Source organism: Chiloscyllium plagiosum, chromosome 34 (genome assembly GCF_004010195.1).
Source record: "Chiloscyllium plagiosum isolate BGI_BamShark_2017 chromosome 34, ASM401019v2, whole genome shotgun sequence".
Lineage (NCBI taxonomy): Eukaryota > Metazoa > Chordata > Chondrichthyes > Orectolobiformes > Hemiscylliidae > Chiloscyllium > Chiloscyllium plagiosum.
This window is the reverse complement of record NC_057743.1, coordinates 8,866,708-8,891,068: the sequence shown is the minus strand read 5'-3', so window position 1 is coordinate 8,891,068 and position 24,361 is coordinate 8,866,708. Positions and strand designations below refer to the sequence as shown.

The 24,361-nt window shown below is 44.7% G+C and overlaps 1 protein-coding gene across 6 annotated transcripts in view; it reads left to right on the top strand.

Annotated features, from left to right (window-relative positions):
* The window catches only part of LOC122540197 (endothelin-converting enzyme 1-like), a 310,307-nt gene that overhangs the window by 164,931 nt on the left and 121,015 nt on the right, over window positions 1–24,361 (top strand). For 3 of the 6 annotated variants that reach the window (XM_043675566.1, XM_043675567.1, XM_043675568.1), the window contains 2 exons: window positions 4,756–4,839; window positions 23,778–23,922. In XM_043675566.1, the coding sequence (XP_043531501.1) occupies window positions 4,756–4,839; window positions 23,778–23,922 (229 nt within the window). Of the gene's footprint in view, window positions 1–4,241; window positions 4,840–23,777; window positions 23,923–24,361 lie in introns of those variants that run through there. The other 3 variants (XM_043675570.1, XM_043675564.1, XM_043675569.1) reach the window with 3 other exon arrangements.

Below are 24,361 nucleotides of genomic sequence, written 5' to 3'. Positions count from 1 at the left end.
CTCACAAGAGGTGTCTGTGCCCAGGAAGGCCCGTAGGTTTGATTGAGATTAAAAAGAGCCTTTCACCAGACTACCAGAGCCAGTCTTTCTTCAGCTTAACACTGACTAATGGTGAAACTGTGTTGTGTGCCTGATTCTTTCTGTTTTCTGTGTGCTGTTCACCAGGCCTGGGTATGGTTATTGAGAACAAGAAACTGAACTGAAGAAGGGTCACTCGGCCTGAAACATCCACTCTATTTTCTCTCTCCACAGACCTGAGTTTCTCCAGTAATTTCTGTTTCAGACTTCCACCATCCACAGTTCTTTGCTTTGTTTCAACTGAACTGAACATTAACTGGAAACTTTTGCTGCAAACATTTCAAAAGTATTTCTCAATAAAGTGCCTATTAGATGTAGAGACGTGTTGTCTCTGCAAATGTCCAAGGTATGAAACACAGCAATCTGCTCGAGGTGTTTTTTTGTCGGTCTGCTCTCAATATGTGCCTCCAGAGCAGGTGGGACTTGAACCTGGATGTGCTGGGTCAGAGGTAGGGGCACTACCATTGCACCATGAGAGTCCTAGCAACATGCTGAAGTGAAACCTCAATTAAATCAGCACATACAATGAACACACCGTATGGGATGGGCAGCACAAAGAGTAAACAGAAGTTAAACCATTTAAATTAAGTATTCTCCTCATAAGCCTTCCATTATCAAAGAATTGCAACCTCCTCTGGGTTTCAAAAGCTGCCAATTCTACTGATGTTCACAATCTTGAAGGAAGAAACATCTCCCTGAAGAGTCAGCTGTAAATCCGTAGAGTCACCTCTAACCCATTCAAACTCTCATGAGTGGAGGTCAAGTCTGGTCTCACAGGATAGTGCCTTCATCTGTGGTGTCAGTCCAGTGAACCTTCATTGCACTCCCTCGAGAATATGCAGATACTGCATATCCTTCCTTTTGTACAGTTTGTGTCTCCTTCCCTATTACAGCAGACATGGTTTTGTCAAGGTGCTATAGAGTTGCAGCAATAGTCCTTTATTCTTAGGGATTAGAGGAAAGCATTGACTTTCCAAATTGCTTGTTCCATCTACAGGTTCATTGTCTGGGCATGGGGGAGTTTTGGCTCCTCTGCCTTTTTTTCCATTTGTGGAATGTGGACATCACAGTCTTGAGCATGTGCAGTGCCTTGGGATGCAAAAGATGCTACCCAAACGCAAGTATTTCTTGCTCTACCTAGCATGGGGAGTACCAGAGAATAAGCTCAGAATTGTGAAGTCTCTATCTAAGCCCACCCCACATCACCTCAAGCCCGCTGTACAGGTTTGTATCCTATGCTCTGCTGTGTGAACCCCTAAGTTCCACTGCACAAGTCCAGGAGCTGTCTCACAAATAGGAAATCACTTCCTGAGCTCCTTTCTTTCTATATCACTTTGCTCTTTCAAGAGCCATCTCAAGTCTCTCTCTTTGACTATAGCGGGTTCCTCCTAACCAGTGCCTTATGAAGTCTGGGTTAGAAAGACTGTTATTCTGAAATCTTCTTTTGCTACTTTTCTAACTTGTTGCTGAACTTCTTATTTCCTTAGTTTTCTTATTTTTTTTCCCTCAGAGTTTGTACTTAAGAATCTGTACCCAGGTACTGAAGGTGGAGCTGTAAGTGGTGACTTGTCGACTTTCCACTGTATTCCTGAGTACGTTTGACAATAAAACTAATTCAAAGTCTAATTGTTCAAGTCTACCAGGACTAAAATGTTTACAATCTAAAAGATGCATTGCAAGTGTAAAGCTGTTTTAATATTGAAGTCTATACTTTCTGATGAACAGAAAATTTAGTGCTCAGGTTGCCTGCTTTAAAATAGATGGGTTACTGATCAGGGCCTATCAATAAAACACAAGAGCAAGATGGTTATGTTGAAACCATATCAAAAGCTGATGAGGCATAGCCAGAGTACTGCATCCAGTACATAATAGGCAGGATATGAATACATTAGAGAGGGGGCAGAGGACATTTTACTCGGATACTGCCTGTAGGCTGCAAAGTCTGCGATGTGAGGAATAATTGGATAGACTGGGGGTTATCTTCCTTGAAGCAGTGAATATTGAGAGAGGGCCCGATAGAGGTGTATAAGACTGACTTAAATTGGTCGAGTGGATATTAAGGCACTTTTCCCCACTATTAGAGGGATCAGTAACCAGGGGATATAGATGTAATGTAAGAGGTAGAAGGCTCAGAGAAGAGTAAGTGAAAAAGATTTCTCCTCAAGACGGTGGCATGAACTCACTGCCTGACAGGGTTGGTTGACTCAGAAACTCTCACAACACTTAAGCCTTCACCTACATTGCCATAGCCTCCAGGGCAAGAGCTGGAAAATGGGTTTAGTACAGTCAGATCTTTGGTGCAGGCCCGATAGACCAAATGGCCCTGTTCTGTGCTGTAAATGTCAACGAGTCTTGTTAAACCGGCCTCCTTTAATTAGATTAGATTAGATTAGATTCACTACAATATGGAAACAGGCCCTTTAGCCCAACAAGTCCACACCGACTCTCTGAAGATTAACCCATCCAGACCCATTCCCCTACCCTATATTTACCCCTTGACTAATGTACCTAACACAATGGGCAATTTAGCATGGCCAATTCACCTGACCTGCACATCTTTGGACTGTGGGAGGAAACCGGAGCACCCGGAGGAAACCCACGTAGACACGGGGAGAACGTGCAAACTCCACACAGTCAGTCGCCTGAGGCGGGAATTGAACCCGGGTCTCTGGTGCTGTGAGGCAGCAGTGCTAACCACTGTGCCACCGTGCCGCCCCATTAATATAATGTTTACTGTCATCTAGCCCCTTTATTTTACTGGCTGTTTACTGGATCATGTTAGACCAGTATATTAATCCCATGTGGCTGGTTGTGAACCTTATTGGATGCACCTAACTGGATTTCTGAGCAGTAAAGTATAGAGCAGTGAACATATCGTCTGGCTTTTAGATCTACCCCTACACGTGCCAACCTTTGTGTTTATTTGGTAAAATGGGAAACCAAAAGCAGAGCGTGAGTGTTTGGTAAAACTTGAGTGCAAACACTCCTTTGGTGACTGAATAGTTGGAAATGTGCGTGTAAATAGACACACTTGACTTACTGAGAACGAAATGTGCTTCCTTTTAAGTTTAGAGCCAAACCTGAATTGGTAAATTAGAGGTGAGTTTGAGACTAATCTATCTCACAATATTGTAGCGGTGTACAATTTCATGGCATTGTTATCTTTCTTTATTGAGCTCCCAGGTAAACAGCAAATACTTGCATTTATGTAGCAAAAACTGTGAGCATTACCTTTGTAGTTAGGCACTTTCAAATAGGTAATTGTGATCACAAGCAAAGCACCACAGGCAAAGAGAAGTGGGGTGTCAGTGTCAGACACACCATTCTCATCCACAAGTTATACCATGGAATCGTTTAGAATCGTACAATCCCAACAGTGCAGATAGAGATCATTCGGTCCATTGAGTCTGCACTGACCCTCCAAAGAGCATCCCACTCAGACCCAAGGAGCAGGATTGAGACCACATTAGTGTGCTGCAGGAGACAGCAGAAACTCATGTTCACAGTGATGGATGACTGCAGGTTGCGATCTGAACTGATAATAAAAGTGTTCAAGGTTTTCAAGTCAACTGAGTCAACCATCCTCCTTACAAATTACAAGACAGCACACTACCTCAGCATGTTAATAGCCAGTGTGGCAATATCTGTTGAGGGAAATCAGCGTTAATGTTTTGGGTCAAGTGACCCTTCCTAGGAACTTCTGAGGAAGGGTCACTCAATCCAAAATGTTAACTCTATTTTTCTCTCCACAGATGCTGCTGAGCTTTTCCAGCATTTTCTGTTCTTGTTTCTGATTTACAGCATCCACAGTTCCTTCAGTTCTTAAACAGCAAGTGCCCTGGATTCTGCTGCTCCACTGTGTTGGCACAGTCTATTAGGGTATGGCATTAATGGGAATATAGGGTGAAAATTCAGTCGGTGAGAGTGCACAGCTGCAGCTCTGCACTCAGAGAGGAAACTCTTCCTCCTGAGAGGCAGACAGGTCCCTGAAAGGGTTAAGACGGAGTTTTTGATTCACCTGGCCAGCTGTTTGGTGAGTCAGATCTGACCGCGATAACTCCAACCATTCTGAGTGCAGCAGGGAAGTTAAAGCACTTGGGGAATGTAGTAACAAGCTCCTCCCCCTGTCCAACCACTCTGGGGTAACAGCAGCAACGACAACATTTGTAAAGTAACAAAAGACTCTTGACAAACGAGTGAGCTCTTGTGTGCGATTTGTATCAGGACAGGATATTTACTTTCCCAAGATCTTTGAGAGCTGCCCATGTGGGAATGCAGGAACAAGGAAGTGTCGGTTTTTTTTTTAAGAAAGCTAACCTTTGTGTTTTAAGCTGGTGTTTTCGATGCTGAGGCACTTTTCGCAAATCACATTGTGAAATACTACAAAAGGAATCTTAAAGTGTTCCTGCTTCGAGAGGTGCATTCAGTCGAATTCGCTGCAGCAGAGGTCAGTCAGTCCCAAAAGGAAAGCGTTAGTAACTTCAGGAAGCTTTTTCTCCCCACCTCAAAGGAATACTTGTGTTCAGGTGTGATGAGTCACACCAACGGTGTTTGAGAAGTGGTTTCTGCAGGTTTTGTGGGGTCACTGTATCCTGACCCAGCACATGGCAGGCCCACAGGGTGACTCTAACAGAGATGGAAACACTCAGAGAGTCTGTTGTCCATTTGGCTCTTCAGATGTCGACCTACAAACGAGCTACCTTTGACGAGGATGACCTGATCGACTCCACTGTTGACGAAGTGTACCCAGAGGGCCACCAGGTAGGACATTGAAAATCTATCCTCTTTTTTTGTCAAAATGCATGTTCTGCCCCACTTTTCAATTGCTGCATCCTTGCTCTTCCCAAACGCTGAGCTTACTCCCGTTCAGACTGACGTCATTAATGCTTTTTTGCCAAAATGTATCACCTCTCGTGTACATTGGAAACTTTTAAAGCCCTTTAACGTATTTTATTTCAAGCTTCCCTCAAGCTCCTCATTTCTTTGGCTTTTCTGTATTCATAGAGTCATACAGTAAGGAAACAGATTCTTCGCTCCAACCAGTCCATGTTCCCAAATTAAACTAGTCTCACTTGCCTGCATTTGGCCCATATCCCTCCTAACCTTTCCTATTTGTTTACATATCCAAATGTCTTTTAAATGTTGTAATTGCTGGTGGACTACTCTACTGTTATGTTTATCCCTTTGCATTGCTTCTATTTTGTCCATCCATGTTATCCTTCCCACGCCGTACAGACTGGGGGCACATAGGCATCCAGTCAGTACCATTGTGCGTTTTGCTTTAATCAATTCATGTGCTGTTGGGCTTCCCTGGCAAGGTTGGCACTTCATGCCCATTCTCATTTACCCCTGAATGAGAGAATAGTGCTGAGCCACCTTCTTGAATGCAACTGATTGATTTTGCCCACTTCAGAGGACAGTTAATTGTCAGCCACATTGCTCAGGGTCTGGAGTCACATGTAGACCAGATAAAGATGGCAGATTTGCCACCTTTTAAGGTATTGGTGAACTGGTTTGCTTCATTGCTGAAGTCAAGATTTATCTAATGAAGTCAGTATAAATTCCCCAGCTGCTGTGCTGGGATTTGAACTTGAGTTCCCAGAGCATTAGTTCACACCTCTAGATTACTGATCCAGTGACGATACTCATCTACCAACCCCTGAGAAAAAGAGCAGGAAATGACATCACCACAGGAGATGACATCACCAACCCAAAGAAACCCAAACATATAAATAGAAAGCAGGAATCAGCAGCAGTGCTTCACCAGGAGGCCCACTGAAGATGTTTCTTCAAGGAAGAAGGGCTTATGCCCGAAACGTTGATTCTCCTGTTCCCTGGATGCTGCCTGACCTGCTGCGCTTTTCCAGCAACACATTTCCACCACTGAAGATGTTACCTAGTAGGGTGACGAAATGTCTGGAAATGAACCTTCCAGCTCGGTGAGCAAACCTCCATTCAGAACCGCAACCTGAGCTACAAATCTCAAAACTCACTAATTCCACTGTGACACCACACCTTGTAAACTTGACTTTGCAAGACATTTGAGTAGCATTTCCAACTATTGCCACCCCCTGCGCTGGTGATTGCATCAGCTTGACTGAAGACATTCTAATGTTGGCCTTGCTAGTGACATCACCATCACAGGAAGAAAAATAATAGTTTCAGCAAACCCTCCTCAATCCAACCAAGCTCAGTCAGTGGTCAGCCTGAGGGCAAATCTCAGTATGGCAAACGTTCCTTGGAGCGTCGGAGGCTGAGGGATGACCTTATAGAGGTTTATAAAATCATGTAGATAGGATAAATAGACAAGGTCTTTTCCCCGGGATGGGAGAGTCCAAAACTAAAAGGTATAGTTTAGGGTGAGGGGGAAAGATTTAAAAGGGACGTTAAGGGCAACTTTTTCATGCAAATGGTGGTGTATGTATGGAATGAGCTGCCAGAGGAAATGGTGGAAGCTGGGACAATTACAACATTTAAAAGGCATCTGGATGGGTAATTGAATATGAAGGATTCAGAGAGATGTGGACCAGATGTGGCAAATGGAACTAGATTAGGTTGGGATATCTGGTCGGCATGGGTGAGTTGGACCAAAGGATCAGTTTCTGTGCTGTACATCTCTATGACTGTATGTACAGCTGAGTGCAAACCTGAGAGTTTGGAAGGTAAGGAATCTGCTAAAATGAAGGAAGACGATATTTGTGTACTTTTCTACTCTTCTGTAGGAATTGGTTCTTTCTCTTGCTATTTTGTGGTAAGTGATTAAGGCTTGTTCTCCTCTTCAGTTTCATCATTGTATATAAATAGGTGGTACAGGTAATAAATATGTAATTAACCTTATAACTAAAACAGGTGTGTCACGTCTACAGCATGTGGGAGTCGCTGGATACTATTGTACTCCAGGACAAACACATTGGCAATCAGTGTTTGTGGCGCAAGAAACTTTGGCTCAGAGATGGAGTCGGAAGCCAAGCTATAAAGGGCACCACAGCAAATGAGGAAAGGGGATTAGTTATCTTGATGTTTTGCACTGGGACAGTTACACCACTTTAGATAGGATCTTCTGATTGGTAAGTGTTCAGGGACAGGTGAGTATGACTGAGAGTGAGCCAGGTAAAGGGACCCAGAGGGCAGGAGTATAGGAGCCACAGTCTCTGCATTTGGCCAGTCAGTTTGAAGTTCCCGAAGCCTGAGAGTCAAGGTTGCCAGATTAATGAACACGTGACCATGGTGCTGTGGTACAGGAGCATGTTGAAGTGGGAGAGCGGAAAGCAATGTAATAGTAGTTGGGGATGGTATAGTGAGGAGAGTTGGCACTGTTCTCTGCAACAAAGAATGCAAGTCACATGTCCGGTACCAGAGTCCAGGACATCTCCTCAGAGCTGGAGCAGGACCTGCATTGGGAAGTGGAGGATCCACTGTAATGGTCCTTGTATATACCAATGGCATAGGACGAACTAGGAAAATGTTAGGGAAAGCATTAAACCAAAGGAAAAAGAATGGAATTGAACAAAGACAATTGTGTGAATGGTCAGGCTAGACCCCCGCAGAGAATAACCGAAAGGGTATAAGGCAAAGCTAGCTAGGAATGTCAAAATAGACAGCAAGAGTTTCTACAGATATTTTGAAATGAAACAAATAAGTAAAGTGATTGTTAGTGCTCCAGAGAGTTAGAATGGGGAAACAGCAGATTAAATGAGTAAAATAGTTTGCTCTGGTTGCCAGTAATTTGCCAGTAATTTCAGGAAGAGCTGTAAACCAGGGAGGAGGAAGAGAGAGAGGAGTTCAGTATAATGATATTCAGTGATACTGAGCAAACTGTCAGAGCTGCAGACTGATGAGTTTCTGAATCCAAATAGATTTCATATTAGGTCTTAGGTAGTGGGTACATTAACATAGATTTTCCAGGATTCCCTAGAATCTAGAAAGATTCGATATGATTGGAAAATGGCAAAAATAACACCGTTATTCGAGAAGGGAGGGAGGCAGGAAACAGGAACTTTTAGGCCAGTTAGCATGGTGTATGTCATGGGAAGGTGTTTGAGACAATCTAATAATAGCCAGGCACTTAGGATAAAAAAAATCAAGGTGGTTGGAAAAAGTCAGCATAGTTTTGTTAAAAGAAAATGACGTTTAAAAATTTACAGTGGTCCATGAAGGAACAATATGCCTTGTGGATAAAGAGGAGTCTGTAGGCATATTGTACTTGGATTTCCAGAAAGCATTTGATAATGTGCCACATCAAAGGTTTTGTGGAAAATAAATATTCATGATGTAGTGGGTAGCATATTGGCATGGATTGAAAATTCCAAAACAGAAATTGCTGGAAAAGCTCAGCAGGTCTGGCAGCATCTGTGAAGAGAAATCAGAGTTAATGTTTTAGATCCAGTAACCCTTCCTTAGAACAAATAGAAGATTGCCTGGCTAACAGAAAACAGAGAGGAAGGTTAATTATCTGGTTAGCAGAATGTGACTGGATTCCATTCCGGAGCTTTGATATTTTATAATTTACAACAACTTATTTCAATGACGGGAGAATACATGGTTACTAACTCCGCAGATGCTTCAAAAATAGATACGAAAGTATGTTGTGAAGAAGTCATAAGGAGTTTCATAGAATCCTTCAGTGTGGAAATAGGCCATTCAGCCCACACCAGCCCTCAGAAGGGCATCCCACCCAGACCCAATCCCGTCCCTGTAACCCTGCATTTCCCATGGCTAATCCACCTAGACACAATGGAACATTTAGCATAGCCAGTCCATCTAACCTGTACATCTTTGGACTGTGGGAGGAAACCGACACAGAAACAGGGAGAATTTGAAAATGCCACACAGACAATTACCCAGGGGTTGAATCGAACCCAGGTCCCTGGCATTGGGAGACAGCAGTGCTAACCACTGAGCTACATGCCACACAGTTTGCAGAAATACATAGATAAGTCGAATGGGCAAAAATCTGCCAGATGGATTATAATGTGGGAAAACAAGACTCTTCTTTTACTTTGACAGAAAGAATGTAAAAAACAGAGTATTACTTAAAAGTGGGAAAAAAACTCCAGAATTCTGAAGTCCCAAGGGATCAAGATGTTCTAGTAAATGAGTCACAAGAAGCCTGCAATCATATGGGCTAATTGGATTCTCTTCATTAGTACAAGAGAAATTAAACTAGAGAATTTAAAAATGTGCTTCAGTTCTACAGGAACTGAAATATCAAATACTGTGTGCAGTGTTGGTCTCCTTATTTAAGGGAGGGTGTAAGAGCATTGGGAGTGGTTCAGAAGATGTTTACCAAATTGAGACCTGCAGTTGTTGGCGGCATGGTGGCTCAGTGGTTAACACTGCTGCCTCATAGCACCAGGGATCTGGGTTCAATGCTACCCTTGGGTGATTGTCTGTGTGGAGTTTGCCTGTTCTCCCTGTGTCTGCATTGATTTCCTCCCACAATCCAAAGAAGTGCAGGTTAGGTGGCTTGGCCATGGGAAATGCAGGCTAATAAGGTGGAGGGGTGGGTCATTGGTGTGGACCTGATGGGCTGAATGGCTGGTTTCCACACTGTAGGGATTGTATGAATTAGTGGGTTATCTTAATGAGGATGGAATGAGCAGGCTGGGCTTCCTCCCACTGGAGTTGAGAAGAGAGAATGGAGACCTGATTGAAGTGAATGGTCTTGACAAGATGGATGTGAAAAGGTTGTTTCTCCTTGAGCTGGAGTCTATCAATCAATAGGAGGTGCTATTTTGAAATGAGAGGCTTTAAGATTGAGATGAGGAGAAATCTTCGTTCTGAAATGATTGTGTGAATTTGGAACTTGCTTGCAACTTTTTTCAGACAAGTGAATCAAATCTATTGGGGGATAAGGTGGAAGTCAAAATACAAACAGATCAGCCATGACCTTCCTGACCAGCAGGGCAGGCTCAGGGTTTCATCTGTGTGTGTATAACATTCTCAGTGACTGGATGTGGAACAGGAGATTTTCAATGTGGGGTCATGGTGTTCGGCAGCTGTAGGTTTCGGGCTGCAGAAAGAGTTTGATTTCGGTGGTAATGAAGGCGGTCCAGTCGTATCATTTGGAAACCAGCTGGCTTGTAATTCCTGGTCTGCTTGCCGCAACAAACCTGGCAGTAATGTCACCGGCACGATAATCCAGAGGCCCAGGCTATGGGTCATGCATTCAAATCCCACCACCGCCATTGATAGAATTTGAATTCACTTAATAAATCTGGAATTGGAGACTCACCTCCATAATGATGACTGCGAAAGTATGGGTCATCTTCTAAAGGTCTCTGGTTCATTAGGTTTAGTGTACTGTGTTCTTTTACAGGTGAGAGTTTACAATGTGATTTCAGTGGGAGCAAGAGATTTAAATGCTTTCAGTTCACGGCACAAAGTCCAAATGAATCCCCTAACATTTCCTTTCCATTCTCTGATGAGAGGAATTGGTGACGTGTTTCCCAAGGTGACTTTCCTTCACTGACCCCCCCCCGCCCTCCATTTCCTGCTACAAGGCTTCACGCCTGAATGTTAATGGAAGTTATCCTCACCATTTTTGACATCAAACCAAATGGTCAGCCATCTTGGTGGCTGCCCTTGTTGGAATCGGAGGTTTGTTAACGCGCAAGGAATCCCTGAAGCTCTCACCTTTCATCTTACATTCCCCCCCCCCCCCCCCATTACTTCCCTCCCAGCAGGAGCACAGTTCCATGGCACAGGGCCTCAAAGAATGAGGCCGTGCCACGTGACTGACCCTAGACTTTGCATGTCGACCCACTGTGTGGCATCATAACCCTGCTGAATCCTGTCCTTATCGAGGCTCGAGTTTTCTCCAGCAGGGACCATTGATTAAAGTTCAGGACAGGGAACCTGGACAGGAAGGTGTCTTGGGCAAAGACCAATTGTTTCAGCAGCTCTGCAATGATCCTTAGGTATGGCACAAACCAGGAATTGCTCCTGGGGATGTTCAACTCACCATCTCTTAGCACAAAAACTTTCTGCAGGTCATAAAGTACACTTTATAACTTAATAGATTGCACTTTTGTTTTAAGAGGCTGGATTTGAATCAGTGATACCATTAAAACATTCTTTGAACACAAGGTATGTCCCACTGGAGATGGCAAACAAGGGAGATGCTTTTCACCAGACAACATAAAACCTCTGACTATTAGTGACCAGTACGAGAGATGCTGAATTTTCTGTATGGATTCACGTCTTTTGGGAATACAGTATGGCACACATTATAGTGCGATCAAATCTCAAGGCTCTGAGGTAATTTGCTCGAGGAGTGGACACAAGGATAATATCGAAGGGTTGAGCCAGTTCCATAGCAACATCAGAAAGGAGTAAAATAAATCTAAATTGAAATAAATTGAAATCAATAAAATAAATCCTGGCAGGGCAGGCAGTAGTTGTTGGACTTGAAATGAACTCCGTTAAGTATGGAAGGGCAGTGGAGTGCCTCGTGAAAAGCTGAGCTGCTCCTTCTTGAACCTGCGTTGAGATTAACTTGTCTTCATCGGAAAAGTGAGGAAGGCCAAGGAGAGGGGAATCCAGGCGTGAGTGGGGCTGGGAATTCAACAGACCTGAAGCTGGGCCTCGTACTGGAACAGAGAGATTTGTTGAAAAAGGGTTAATATAGAGGATTTGCAGAAGCATGGACTGTGATGTCATTTGGATTAGCAGACAGAGCAGATTAAAATCCCCAAGAGGTGAGACCTAACACCTGGTCTCTGTAATAATGTCCATCAGATGACTGGAACCTGGAACGAGTTGGTAACACACAATGAATTACATCTTGGTATCGACAACAGGCTCTTCTAGTTAGACCAAGAATGGTTATCCTCTACTGCACTAGACCAACAGGCCCTGGAGGTTTCTACACTTGAAGAGGGTGTTCAGTAACTCTGAATGTGAGCAGCAGCTCCTACAGTGCTGTGAGCTAGCGCTGACTAACAGCAGTGGTCAGCATTAACTGGAGGTCACTCGGTCTATGTCTAGTCACCCCGTTGCAGGAGGGATAGCATCATGACCAGACGAGATCTCTGGAAGGGGCGATTGGGCCTTTGGACAGTGTGAAGTGGGAGGTGGAAGGACAGCTGTAGCAGCTGTGGGTGGGCAGCGTGTATGGGACTGACTAGAGACTGGACTACGACATTACGGAGGGAATAGTCCCTCAGAATGCTGTTATGTGAAGATACTTGATTGAAGTGAGAGGTTGTAAAGAACTTAATTGGAAGGGATGGCAAGATGGGCTTTCCTCTCTGACTGCTCAAAGTAGGCAGTTGTTTTCAGGAGTGTTTTTCTTTTCCTTGTGTGTCCCAGATGATCCTAAAGGGAGCAACGTTTGGTTCAGTCGGAGGAAGAGACAATACATGGAGCAATGATCACCTGATGCCAAGCGCAAACTGCACTATGCACAGGCACGTTGGCAAACTGAGCTAAAGGCAGACTGAGGAGACACGTTGTTAGAAGGAAGCAAAATGGTTTAATGCTAGCATGAGACTCTGACAGCTGAAGATAGTGCGCCAGAGGGACAAGATAGGATGCAGAAACAAGGTCACAGGGGGGGGCAACGTTGGGAGGTGCTATTATCGCTATTAATCCAGAGACCCAGGTAATGTTCTGGGGACTAGGGTTCAAATTCTGCCATCGCAGATGGGGGGAGTTTGAGTTCAGTAAAAATCTGGAATTACAAGTCTACTGATGACAGTTGTTGATTGTTGGAAAAGCCCATCTGGGTCTCTGATGTTCTCTCAGGATGGAAACTGCCATCCTTACCTGGTCTGGCCTATGTGTGACTCCAGACCCACAGCAAAGTGGTTGACTCTTAATTGTCCTTTGCATAATTAGGGATGGGCAATAAATGCTGGCCCAGCCAGCGGTGCCCGTATCCCATGAATGAATAAAGCAAAAAAGTGAGGAGCACAGGCTTTTCTGGTTAGCAGCAAGCTGCGGCAGTTCAAGAACTCACTGGAGTTTAGAAGAACGAGAGGTGGCCTGATTGAAATTCTTAGGGCACTTTACAGGTTCAATCCAGAAAGGTCATTTCCCCATGTGGGATAGAGTGGGACTAGAGGGCATCACCTCAGAATGAGGGATCACCCTTTTAAGCCAGAGATGAGGAGGAATTGCTTCTCTCAGAAGATTGTAATGCTGTGGAATGCTGTATTGGAGAGGGATGTTGAGGCTGGGTCCTTAAGTATATTCAAGGCTGAGATAGATTTTTAGTCAAGAAGGAAATCGAGGATTGCGTTGGGGTGGGGTGGGGAGAGAGCAGGAAATTGGAGTTGAGGATTATCAGATTTCATTGAATAGCAGAGCAGACTCGATGGGCTGAATGGCCTGCTTCTGTTCATGTGTCCAATGGAAGCAGAGCAACACCAGTTCTGCTCGAGCCAAGGATTTCATACCCAAGTCTCCTTTCAGTTTTTTTTTTAATTGCTGTTCAGAATTCCAGGCAAACCCATAGCCACAGCCCTATAATTGTTCAATTGTAAATATGTTTAACATGATTTAATAGCATGCTGATTATGATTCAGTGGTGACACACTCTCCTCTACATTACAAAAGCACACATTAAGTTCCAGTCCAGTGATGTGAACACCGCACTGCATCCACTTTGTCACTTCAAATATTTGCCTGGTCGAGCGGACCTTCAGTTCCCCATAGCAACATCTTGACCAATCAAAGTTGGCATTCCTGGTGTGAATTTAAACAAAAACTTGGCAGTTAACTATTCCCTGCTGCATTCTCCAAGACAATGCCTCGACCAATCAGAGTTCAATTTCCAAGCAACCAGCATCCTCTTCTGAAGCAATATCAGATAGAAATTGTTGGTCTCTTTCGGATTTTGCATTCTTGCGATTCTGTCCTGATGAAAGCAGATGGAAACCTTCAAGAGCATGTGCCTTTTCTCAGCAATGCTCAGATTGACACTATTGAGTGCCACACAGTTAGGAGAGTCAGCTGTCGGATGAGATTTCAAACTGAGAAACCCCCTGTAGCCTGTTTTATGACACTTGGTAACTTGGTGAAACAAAGTTACTAAAAATAAAACACATGAGCTGTGCGTCATCATCTTGTTTGTGGGATGATACTGTGCCCAGCTGGGCTGCTGGAATTATGTGACTGCCCTTGAGAAGTACTTTTGCTATGAACTGCTTTGGGATGATCTGAGAAGATCCCCTACCCCTTTGCCCTGTCCTTTTGCCGTGCAACACTGCAGCTGACACTGAGTGCAGTGCACACAGAGTGCAACCCTGTCGGAGGTGTTCAGCCTATGAATGTGAGTGGTCTCTGTGCCCCTGCCCAGCACTTTGATAACCTCCACTCGCCATTTCTCACGTTGCCACCGTCTGGGAGCCAAGCTGAGCAATGCGATGAGGCAAAAGGTGTCCTCTGAGGGTCTTCAAATATTGGAACTCTCTGCCAGCAAAAGGGGTGGGTGCTGAGTCCTTGACTGTTTTAAGACAGAGGGTAGATAGATTCTTGTTCAGTGAAGGGGTGACAGGCCATTGGGGGGGATTTGAGGTTACAATCAGATCAGCCACAATCTAAACAAATGGCAGACCAGAGGGAGCAAGTGGCCTAATACTGCTCCTTGTTCATAGGCTCATGCACAGTGGCTGCCTCCAAAAGACCACTGGTTATATTTTAGTAGGCAATATTGGCTCTCGGAGATCGCAAGTGTGTGAAAGGTGGTAAGACTTTTATAGATTTTACTAGGTGCACCATAGAAAGCATCCTATCCGGATGCATCACCGCCTGGTATGGCAACTTCTCTTCCCAAAACCGCAAGAAATTACAGAGTTGTAAACAGAGCCCAGTCCATCATGAAAACCAGTCTTCCATCTATTGACTCCATCTACACTTCCCACTGCCTTGGAAAGTAGCCAACAACATCAAAGACCCCCCCCCCCCCTCAAACTCTTCCAATGGGCAAAGGATACAATAGTTTGAAAACAGGTACCAACAGATTTAAGAACATCTTCCCCTCTGTATTCAGACTTGTGAGTGGACCTCTCATATATTAGAGTTGGTCTTTCTCTGCATCTTCTCTGTGGCTGTAACAGTATCAAAACCGAAATAACTGTGGATGCTGGAAATCAGGAACAAAAACAGACTTTGCTGGAAAAACTCAGCAGGTCTGGCAGCATCTGTGGAGAGAAATCAGAGTTAACATTTCGGGTCCAGTGACCCTGCTTCAGAATTGTAGCACTGTATTCTATTCTATTACCCTGATGGACTTATGTAAGGTAATGATTTGCCTTGGATGAACGCAAACAATACTTTTCACTGCATCTCAGTATGTGTGACAATAATAAAACCAAATGGAAGAATGGAACAAATTTCTTGTGTGTTTCCCTCACTATTGTTGCATCCTTAAAGACCTTTCCAGATTGCTTTTTCATGGAAGGATGATCTGAAAGAGGCCTTCATTTGGTTTAAAAAAAAGAAATAAGCAGGGTGAGCCTTGAAACAATGTTGACATGAACCCCCCCCCCCCCCCCGTTACTGCTTCCAAACCCACCTGTCCCCCCCGATGGGAGGGGGAGAGGGTGGAGAATTGCCTGTTGAGTTCCTGGTTCAACATTCTAGCCGTGAGATTGGAGATTAATGCAAGCTTGATCCTGAATCGTCCCTTTGGGCCCAATAAAACAACACACAGCGCATGGAATGCAAGTTCAGATTCAGTCATGCCTTTCACTTCTGCAGGAAGTGCAGACTATAGAAAAACAATGAACATTCTGCAGATTGGGCATTGGTATTTCCTATTGTTTACTCACTGGCTCCAGACACAGCCGAGATGCCAAGTGCCGAGAACATTGGCATTCGGTCATTCTAACCAGTTGAGGATAAGCAGGAGAAGAAGCCAATGTTTGCTACAAGCCCCACTCCTGCAATTCGGCACTTCCCTCAACCCCGTAGTCCACTCCTGTTTTTACTTACATTAAGTACCGAGATTTAATGCTAAGTGGGCCAACATTTAGTGTTTTGCAGGCGGTAAGCGGTATATGCGTTTGCTTTCACCTTTCAACCTCCTGTAGAACTTGCCCAGAACCTTCTGATAGCACACAACTGGGAGGCAGCAGATCCTACCGCTTGCCAAGTTAGTCATTGTTCAGCAATCAAGGTATGTGTTTATAATCAAACTGTGTGCTTTCTGGGATTGATGTGCCAAGGAATACGGAGGAGGGAAGGAACTGGTCACTGGCGTCTGGGAGTCTGATGCCTATCCCCTATTTATTTAATAAAAGAGCAACCTGAAAACCAAGGACTCAATATTGAATGTAACTCTGGCAGCAGTGTTACCAAAATTAAGAAGTGGAGAGAAGCCCATTTTCCCCATTGTCCCTATGCCAGCTCTTGGAAAGCACTGTCCAGTCACTCTCCCCCTGTGCTGTGTGCCGAGAGCTCTGCAAGTTGTCTCTTTCGAATATTTATCCAGTATCTTCTTGAAAGTTATTATGAAATTTGCTTCCAGTACATCCTTACTCAAAATCATCAGGACTTGTATTATGGAAGTTTATTGCTTTCATCTCCCCTCCAGTTCCGTTACTGTTCCCTCAATTCTGTATCCTCTGGTATCTAATCCTCCTACTTGTGGAAAGGGCTGATCCTTAACTGCCCTCATCAACGTGAAGCATCTTTGAAATATACTCTTAACCTGTTGTGCTCTGAGGAGAACCTCCTGTGTTCCCGTAGCCTCTGGATCTAACTGGACTTGTTCATTATCCCCTGATACCATTGTGATCAACTGGATGTGCACCACACAGACACACACACACACACCTATATATCCACCCACCCCCAACACACACACATGAAAAAATAGCTGTGTTGGGGTCTAGCAAAGTGTTAAAACTTTAAAATAATAGAACCAAACAAAGTTTAAAAATCACATAATACCAGGCTGTAGTCCTTCACCAGGAGCAATGCTCCAGATGCTAGTGCTTCCAATTAAACCTGTTGGACTATAACCTGGTGTTGTGTGATTTTTAACTTTGTACACCCCAGTCCAACACCGGCATCTCCGAATCAGAACCAAATAAAAGCTGTCAACATCACCCCCCCCCCCCCATACCTCCCCCCAACCATCTCCCTGAAGATTTAACAAACCAGGGATAGAGAGTCAGCCTTGCTGGATGTGGGGATGTGGGTTAGCAATTTAAACATTGTAAAAAAACTGGCAGCCTATGTATAATCTGCTTTCCAAGATTAACCCTTGTTGCTCTGATTTCCCAGACCTTGGAAAACTGAAGGGAAAAGTCACAAGTGCCTTTAAAGTAGTGCTTGTGGATTGAGAGCTTGTGGGAATGAGAGGATCTGCTTTCTACCCCGCCCCTCCCAAGTTCACTTTCTTCCTTTTAATAACTCCTTCTCCCATGTTCTGCAAATGGATCCCCTCTTACTGGAGCTGCAGCCTCTCTCCCCCTTGGCTGCAACCCACTCTGGAGGATTGCTTGCCTGGCCGGAAGCCGAGACAGTCAATCAAGCTGACATCCAGTCAGGGAGCCTGTCAGAAGTCAACTCTTCATCAACTAGAAGGAAAAACTGGACCCCCACGTTTCCTGAAATTCCTGGAGAAACCCAGCAGGTCTGGCAGCATCTGAGGAGAAAGAAACAGCTTGTTTTGAGTCCACTGACCATAGGTCAAGTGCATTGAGTATAGGGTTCGGGAGGTCATGTTGTGGTTGTACAGTACATTGGTTCGGACACTTTTGAAGTATTGTGTGCAATTCTGGTCTCCCTGCTACAGAAAAGGTTCAGAAAAGATTTACAAGGATGTTTCTGGGATTGGAGGGTTTGAGCTACAGGGTGAGGCTGAATAGGCTGGGACTGTTTTCCCTGGAGCATCGGAGGCTGAGGGGTGACCTTATGGAGGTTTGTAAAATCATGAGCATGGATAGGGTAAATAAACAAGGCCTTTTCCTTGGAGTGGGAGAATCCAGAGCTAGAGGTTTAGGGTGAGAGGGGAGAGCTTTAAAAGCAACCCGAGGGAGGGTGGTATGTGTGTGAAATGAGCTGCCAGAGGAAGTGGTGAAGGCTGCTACAATTATAACATTTAAAAGGCATCTGGATGGGTATATGGATAGGAAGGGTTTAGAGGGATATGGGCCCGGTGCTGGCAAATTTAGGATATCTGGTCGGCATGGACAAGTTGGACCAAAGGGTCTGTTTCCATCTTGTACATCTCTATGACTCTCCCTAGGTGCTGCCAGATCTGCTGAGTTTTTCCAGATGTGTTCCAGAATGTCAGCATCTGCAATCCTTAGTGTCATTACTCCCATGTTTCCTGCCTGAACCTCTTCGATCAAGATTATAACCTAGCTGAGCTCCCAGCACTGTTTCAATCAAGGTTCAGCCCATCTCTCCTCTTTCTGTATTGCCGTTACTCCTCAAATATCGATCAAACCTGTACCTTGTGCTCCAGCCTTATCCAATAGCCATGCCATATCTCAGGTTTTATGCCCTTAGCATGGATTGTACTGGTTAATGAAATAATTCCTGGAAGCGTGTGCAGTTCAGGCTGTGACGTTGTAAGTAATGGTCCCTCGAAGGCAATTTATATTTTGGCTGAGTTTGTTCTAATTGAATTAAACCTGACTTGGACATTGTGTGTGTGTGAGTACCGCTTGCAATAACTCCATGTTATCAAATTGCAATGATCTGATCTTATTGTTTATTTCTAGATCTGGGCCATCAGGTATCAGACAGGAGCTGATCAGCTAGGGATACCTCATTCTTAATACTGTGGCATATTCCAGTTAACTTCCGTTCTGTAAAATTCCAGTCAGCGATTGTTCTATTACTCACTTCTGACCTGCAAATGACTTCAATTCATTACGTTCCTTTATTGTTCTTTGACGACCCGGTACAATATTTGGAATATTTGAAGGGTGCAGTACTGGGCAATGACCCTAAATGGTAATGGCTTGTGATAGAATGATTACTAAGCTTAACTGTTTGCCTGCTCAGGCCTGAAACTCCCAGACAATGTTTTTATTTCCCCTCATTCCTTCCAATCTTAGTCTGTTTCCACTGAGGACACTGGCTTTCAGCTCTCTCTGTGATGTACACCACCAGGAAAATAAACAAGAGGAAGCCCTTAACTCTATGTTGCAGAAATGCCATCGCCCAGCCTTTTGGAAAATTTGAGCCCCCATACCCTGGATTCTTGTTCAGCATCGATTGGACAACATTCAGGCACAGTAGTCTTGTATTTTGTGCTCGGCCCACCAGCTAGATTTCTGATCACATTGACGCTTCATGCTTTTCTGTGTTTACTCCGTGCATAGCTGTCAACACCAAGTCCCACACAAGCGGATTGCCCATTTCCAGCTGAAGTTTCCTGGCTGTCTCCCTGATGGTGATATGTAGAGTCATACAGCAGTGAAACAGGTCCTTCGGCCCAACTCATCCATGCCAGCCAGTTTTTCTAAACTGAACTAGTCCTGTTTGTCTGCCTTTGGTCTTTAAACCTTTCCTATCCATGTACCTGTCCAAATGTCTTCTAAATGTTATGATGTGGAAGTGTTGGTGTTGGACTAGGGTGGACAAAGTTAAAAATCACATAACACCTGATTATAGTCCAACAGGTTTATTTGTCACAGCCATCTGATGAAGGAGCAGTGCTCTGAAAACTGGTGCTTCCAAATAAACCTGTTGGACTATAACCAGGTGTTGTGTGATATTTAGCTTTTAAATGTTGTAATTGTACCAGCCTCTACCACTCCCTCTGATAACTTGTTCCATACGTGCACCACCCTCTGTGTGAAAAAGATGCCCCTCAGGTCCTTTTAAAATCTTTCCCCTCTCACATTAAACCTGTGCCCTCTATTTTTGGATTCCCCTACCCTGGGGAAAAGACCTTTGCAATTCACCCTATCAATGCCCCTCGTGATTTTATAAACCTCTATCAGGTCACCTCTCAGCCTGTGATGTTACAAAAAAGTCCCAGCCTATCCAGCCTCTCCTTATAACTGAAACATGACAAGGACACAATTCCTGAAGGATGTTATTAAACTGGAAAGGGTGTAAGAAAGATTGATAAGGATGTTACCAAGACTGGAAGGCCTGAGTTGTAAGGACAGGCTGGATAGACTGGGACTTTTTTGCTTGGAGTTTAGGAGGCTGTGGGGGTGACCCAGATCTTGGTTTAAGGAGGTGGGTGTAAAATGGAGTCAGGCTCACTGCTCCCAGAAGCAGATTGGAGGGGGCTGCCATGTTGGAAGGCAGGCTGTCCAAATCTCCTGACTCCATTCCCTTGGTTTATTAAACAGTGGATGTTCCAGTCCTACTCCCTATGCCAACCCTTGCCAATTCATGCCCTCCATCCACCCATAGAGCTCCCTCCATGCCAATCCATGATTCGTCATCCCAATGACTCTTATAGCCCCTGTGCTAGCGTGATGCCAACTCATGACCTCCAATCCATTTCCACCTGCCCTTTTAAGCGCTGACACCAATTCACTGAGTATTTACCGTGGGCTATCTCAGGGACCTGGTGGGATGAAATGAAGTTCTAAACATCTGTTATGAAGTTCCCTAATATAACACATTCAAGAAGTGATTTAAATCTCTTCAAGTACTTTAAACCCTCATCAGAACAAACTGATTTATATTCATAGCCCCTTGTTAAAGACAGCTCATCCTTCAATAACCTCTTTGAGCTGACAATCAAAATGTGGACTTTCATCCCCACTCCCCCCCCCCCCCCCCTCCTCCCGGTGATACAGATTGCAGATACTGCTGTAATGGTAACAGTTGGGATTACGTAAGCCCACAGCTATTTAAACCAGCAGAACAGTTTGTTTTTCAACTAACAGACACAGGCAAGCAGTTCACCTCAAGTTTTAAAGGGCTGGCCATTTGAGTACAAAGAACATTCCAGCGCAGTACAGGCCCATCGCCCCTCGATGTTGCACTGACCTGTGAAACCAACTTGAAGCCCATGTAACCTACACAGTTGCCATTTTTGTCCGTATGACTATCCATATGAGTAGCTCAATTGTTCAACAGACCCATCCAACCTTCAGGGCATTTACAACTTCTCTAAAGACCGGCAAGCCCAAGATGCAGGATTGATCTCTAGTTTAAGTTTAGCTCTGCCTCCTGTCAGCAACCTCACTACCCCCCCCCCACCCACCCCCCCCCCCCCCCAACCCTTCCTACTCATGGTCACGACTCACATAGGAATACCCACCCCCCTGTCATCGTTTCCAACAATCCAACTGGAATTGCCTTCTCTCCCAAGTGTGACTCTCATCTCCACCCCTAGACCAGAGTCTCCCTGACAGCCTCGTATTCCTGGACCCCGCCTCAGGTTTTACAAACGCCTTGATGGGGCAGCTGTGGAAAGGTTGTTTCCCCTTGTGGGAGGGAGGAGGACCAGCGAGCTTCATCTCAGACTGAGGGGTCATCCATTTAAGACTGAGAAAAGGAGGAATTTCTTCTCTTGGAGGGTAGTGAATCTGTGAAATTCTTTACTGCAGAGGACTGTCATGACTGGTCATTAAGCATATTCAAGGCTGAGATAGACGGACTTTTAATCAGGAAGGGAATTGAGGGTTGGGGGAAAGGGCAGGAGAGTGAAGTTGATATGAGGTTAGATATGATTGTATTGAATGGTGGAGCAGAGTCGATGGGCTGATGGCATAAGTATGCTTGTTAATCTTATAGGAGGAAAGTAGGCCTCAGATCCCAAGAAGGGAAGTATTTTACTTGAAACGCAAGGCCCCCATTTGGCCCATCATCCAATCAACTTAAATGTCAAACAAATCAGATGTTGGGTTGAAATCTCAGTTGATAGACACACAGTGTAATATTATGAAAATTCTTATCTTCTGCTCTCATCGAACATTCCTATCTTGAAAAAAGCCAGTGTAATGCTGTCAGTGCCACGCATTGTAGTAACACAGGGTTCCTGCTGACTGATATCAGAACTGGGATCAATGCACCATGCTACTTGTATCTGAGAAAGAGCTTATTTTTTTAAAAAAGCCTGCATTCACATATTACTTGCACATCCAGAGGACACTGAAGCTGCTTCAGTGTTAATGATGTACTTTTTGAAGTGCACTGCTACTTTAAAAGAATAACAAACAGTGCATGGCAAACTAGCTAAAACTTCAATGTGTGAAATGGTGTTTTACAAATGATTTGTAAGGGCTAATGTTGGTCAGGTCATTGGTATTGTACATGTTGGAACCGCAGGATGCCTTGGGATAAATGACAATCGCCAATTCCTATTTGTAGCAGTCCACATTATAAATGGCAAATGGGGAAGGATGTCCACAAGCTGACTTCGGCAGAAGAGAGCCTCATTCATGAGAAACAGTGAAGGTTTATAACATAACACTTGATAGCTAGTTCCCTTGGCAGGAATTTTCCAGTGGCCTGACAGACGTTATTGTAGCATGGATTGGATTTGTGTGTGTGGGCAGTCCCCAAGAGAAGCTCTTATTTCGGCCTCACCTGAAGTATTGTATTCAATTGTTGGCACCCAGCTCAAAAGGATACATGTGCCTTTGATGGGAGTGCAGCATAGAATTAGCAGAATGAGTCTTGGACTGCTGTGGGTTGGATATTTATACTTTCCAAATCCGCGATCTCTACTGACTGGAGGAAGAAGAGCAGCAGGCACATGGGAGGACCATCACCCCTAATATCTCCTCCATGACGCACCAAATATATCACCATTCCTTCAGTGTCGCTGGGTCAAAGTCCTGGAAATCCCTCCCTAAGGGCATTGTGGGTCCATTTATACTGATTGAACACCAGTGGTTCAGGAAGACAGCTCACCCGGGCAGTTAGGGATGGGTACAACCATGTGATGCTCACGTTCCCACGAATGAGTAACAGGAAAAACTATGACAAGCAATTATGAAGCCTACGGTTGGATTTTCGGGAGTTTCGAAGTTTAACGAACAAATTGTTCAAACTTTTCAGTGTTGAAGGGACTGTTCCTCCTTGGGAGTCTACATCCAGGAGACTTGGCCAAAAGGATATACATGGGTTTTTCAGGATTCAATAAAATTATTCCATGTGCAAGTATGGCCTGGATAGAGTGGAGATGGAGAAATGGTTGCCACTGGCAGAAGGGACTGGAATTGAAGTGCATCTACTTGAGGTGAAACACAAAAGCAGGATTACGAGGAAACCCTGTTTAATGTAGCTTGTGGTTAGGAACTGACTGAATGAAGCAATGAATGATGATTTACTGTCACTTGTACTCTGCAATGAACATCACTGTAAAATACAGTGAGAAGTTTCAATTGTTGCCCCAATCCGGTGCCATTGTGAATAGACTAAGCATAAAAAGATATAGCTGAAAGAGAAGCCATCTTTGTTCTGGCATCTCTACCATGAGCCCTGAGCAGGCTGACCAATGACACCTGCACTGCCATCCTTCTGCCACCTTCACCAGACCCACCAGAGTCGCCGTTTTTCAGGGGCCATCTCATCGTCGTTGGGCCCACCTCACCAACAGGCTGCTGATGCCAGGTCCCTTGCTGGGCCTACACTCGCCCGGCAACCACTGGGTGACCGTGCTTGAGGGCTTTTCACTCTTGGAATGTGGGCACCAGTTACAAGATCAGCATTCGTTGCCCTGCCCTTTGTTGTGACCTTTACTTGAAAAAACTGAAATGTGTTTTGTTGCACTAACGGGATCATTCCACCAATTCCTTCTTTCTTTTTCTCCCCAGATGACTTTCAGGAAGTCAAAAGACCTAAGGGTCTGCTGGACCAAGCGGACCAATCTTGAGAAATGTCTCCTGGTTCTGACTGCCATCCTGCTGGTGCTGCTGGTGTTGTTCTCTATCATTCTCGCACTCGTCTTTAAATACAAACGTAAGTCCTTGAACTTAGAGTGAACTGATCACAGCCAAGACAGGCGATAGGAAGTAGAAGAGGCCATTCTGCCTCTCAGACCTCGCGTTTGACTGAGCTCGATCAGGGTAGGCAGCCTTTTCGTGGTGTGGGTTACATTTCACTGTTTTTCTTCCTCATTGGAGGTGTCTGCCATTGAGCAAACTGGAAGAAGGTGAGAGGAGAGAGATTTCAAAAAGACATAAGACAGGAGGCGGGACATTACGTTGAGGTTGTACAGGACATTGGTGAGGCCTCTTCTGGAATATTTGTGGGCGGCACGGTGGCACAGTGATTAGCACTGCTGCCTCACAGCACCAGAGACCCGGGTTCAATTCCCGCCTCAGGCGACTGTCTGTGTGGAGTTTGCACGTTCTCCCCGTGTCTGCGTGGGTTTCCTCCGGGTGCTCCGGTTTCCTCC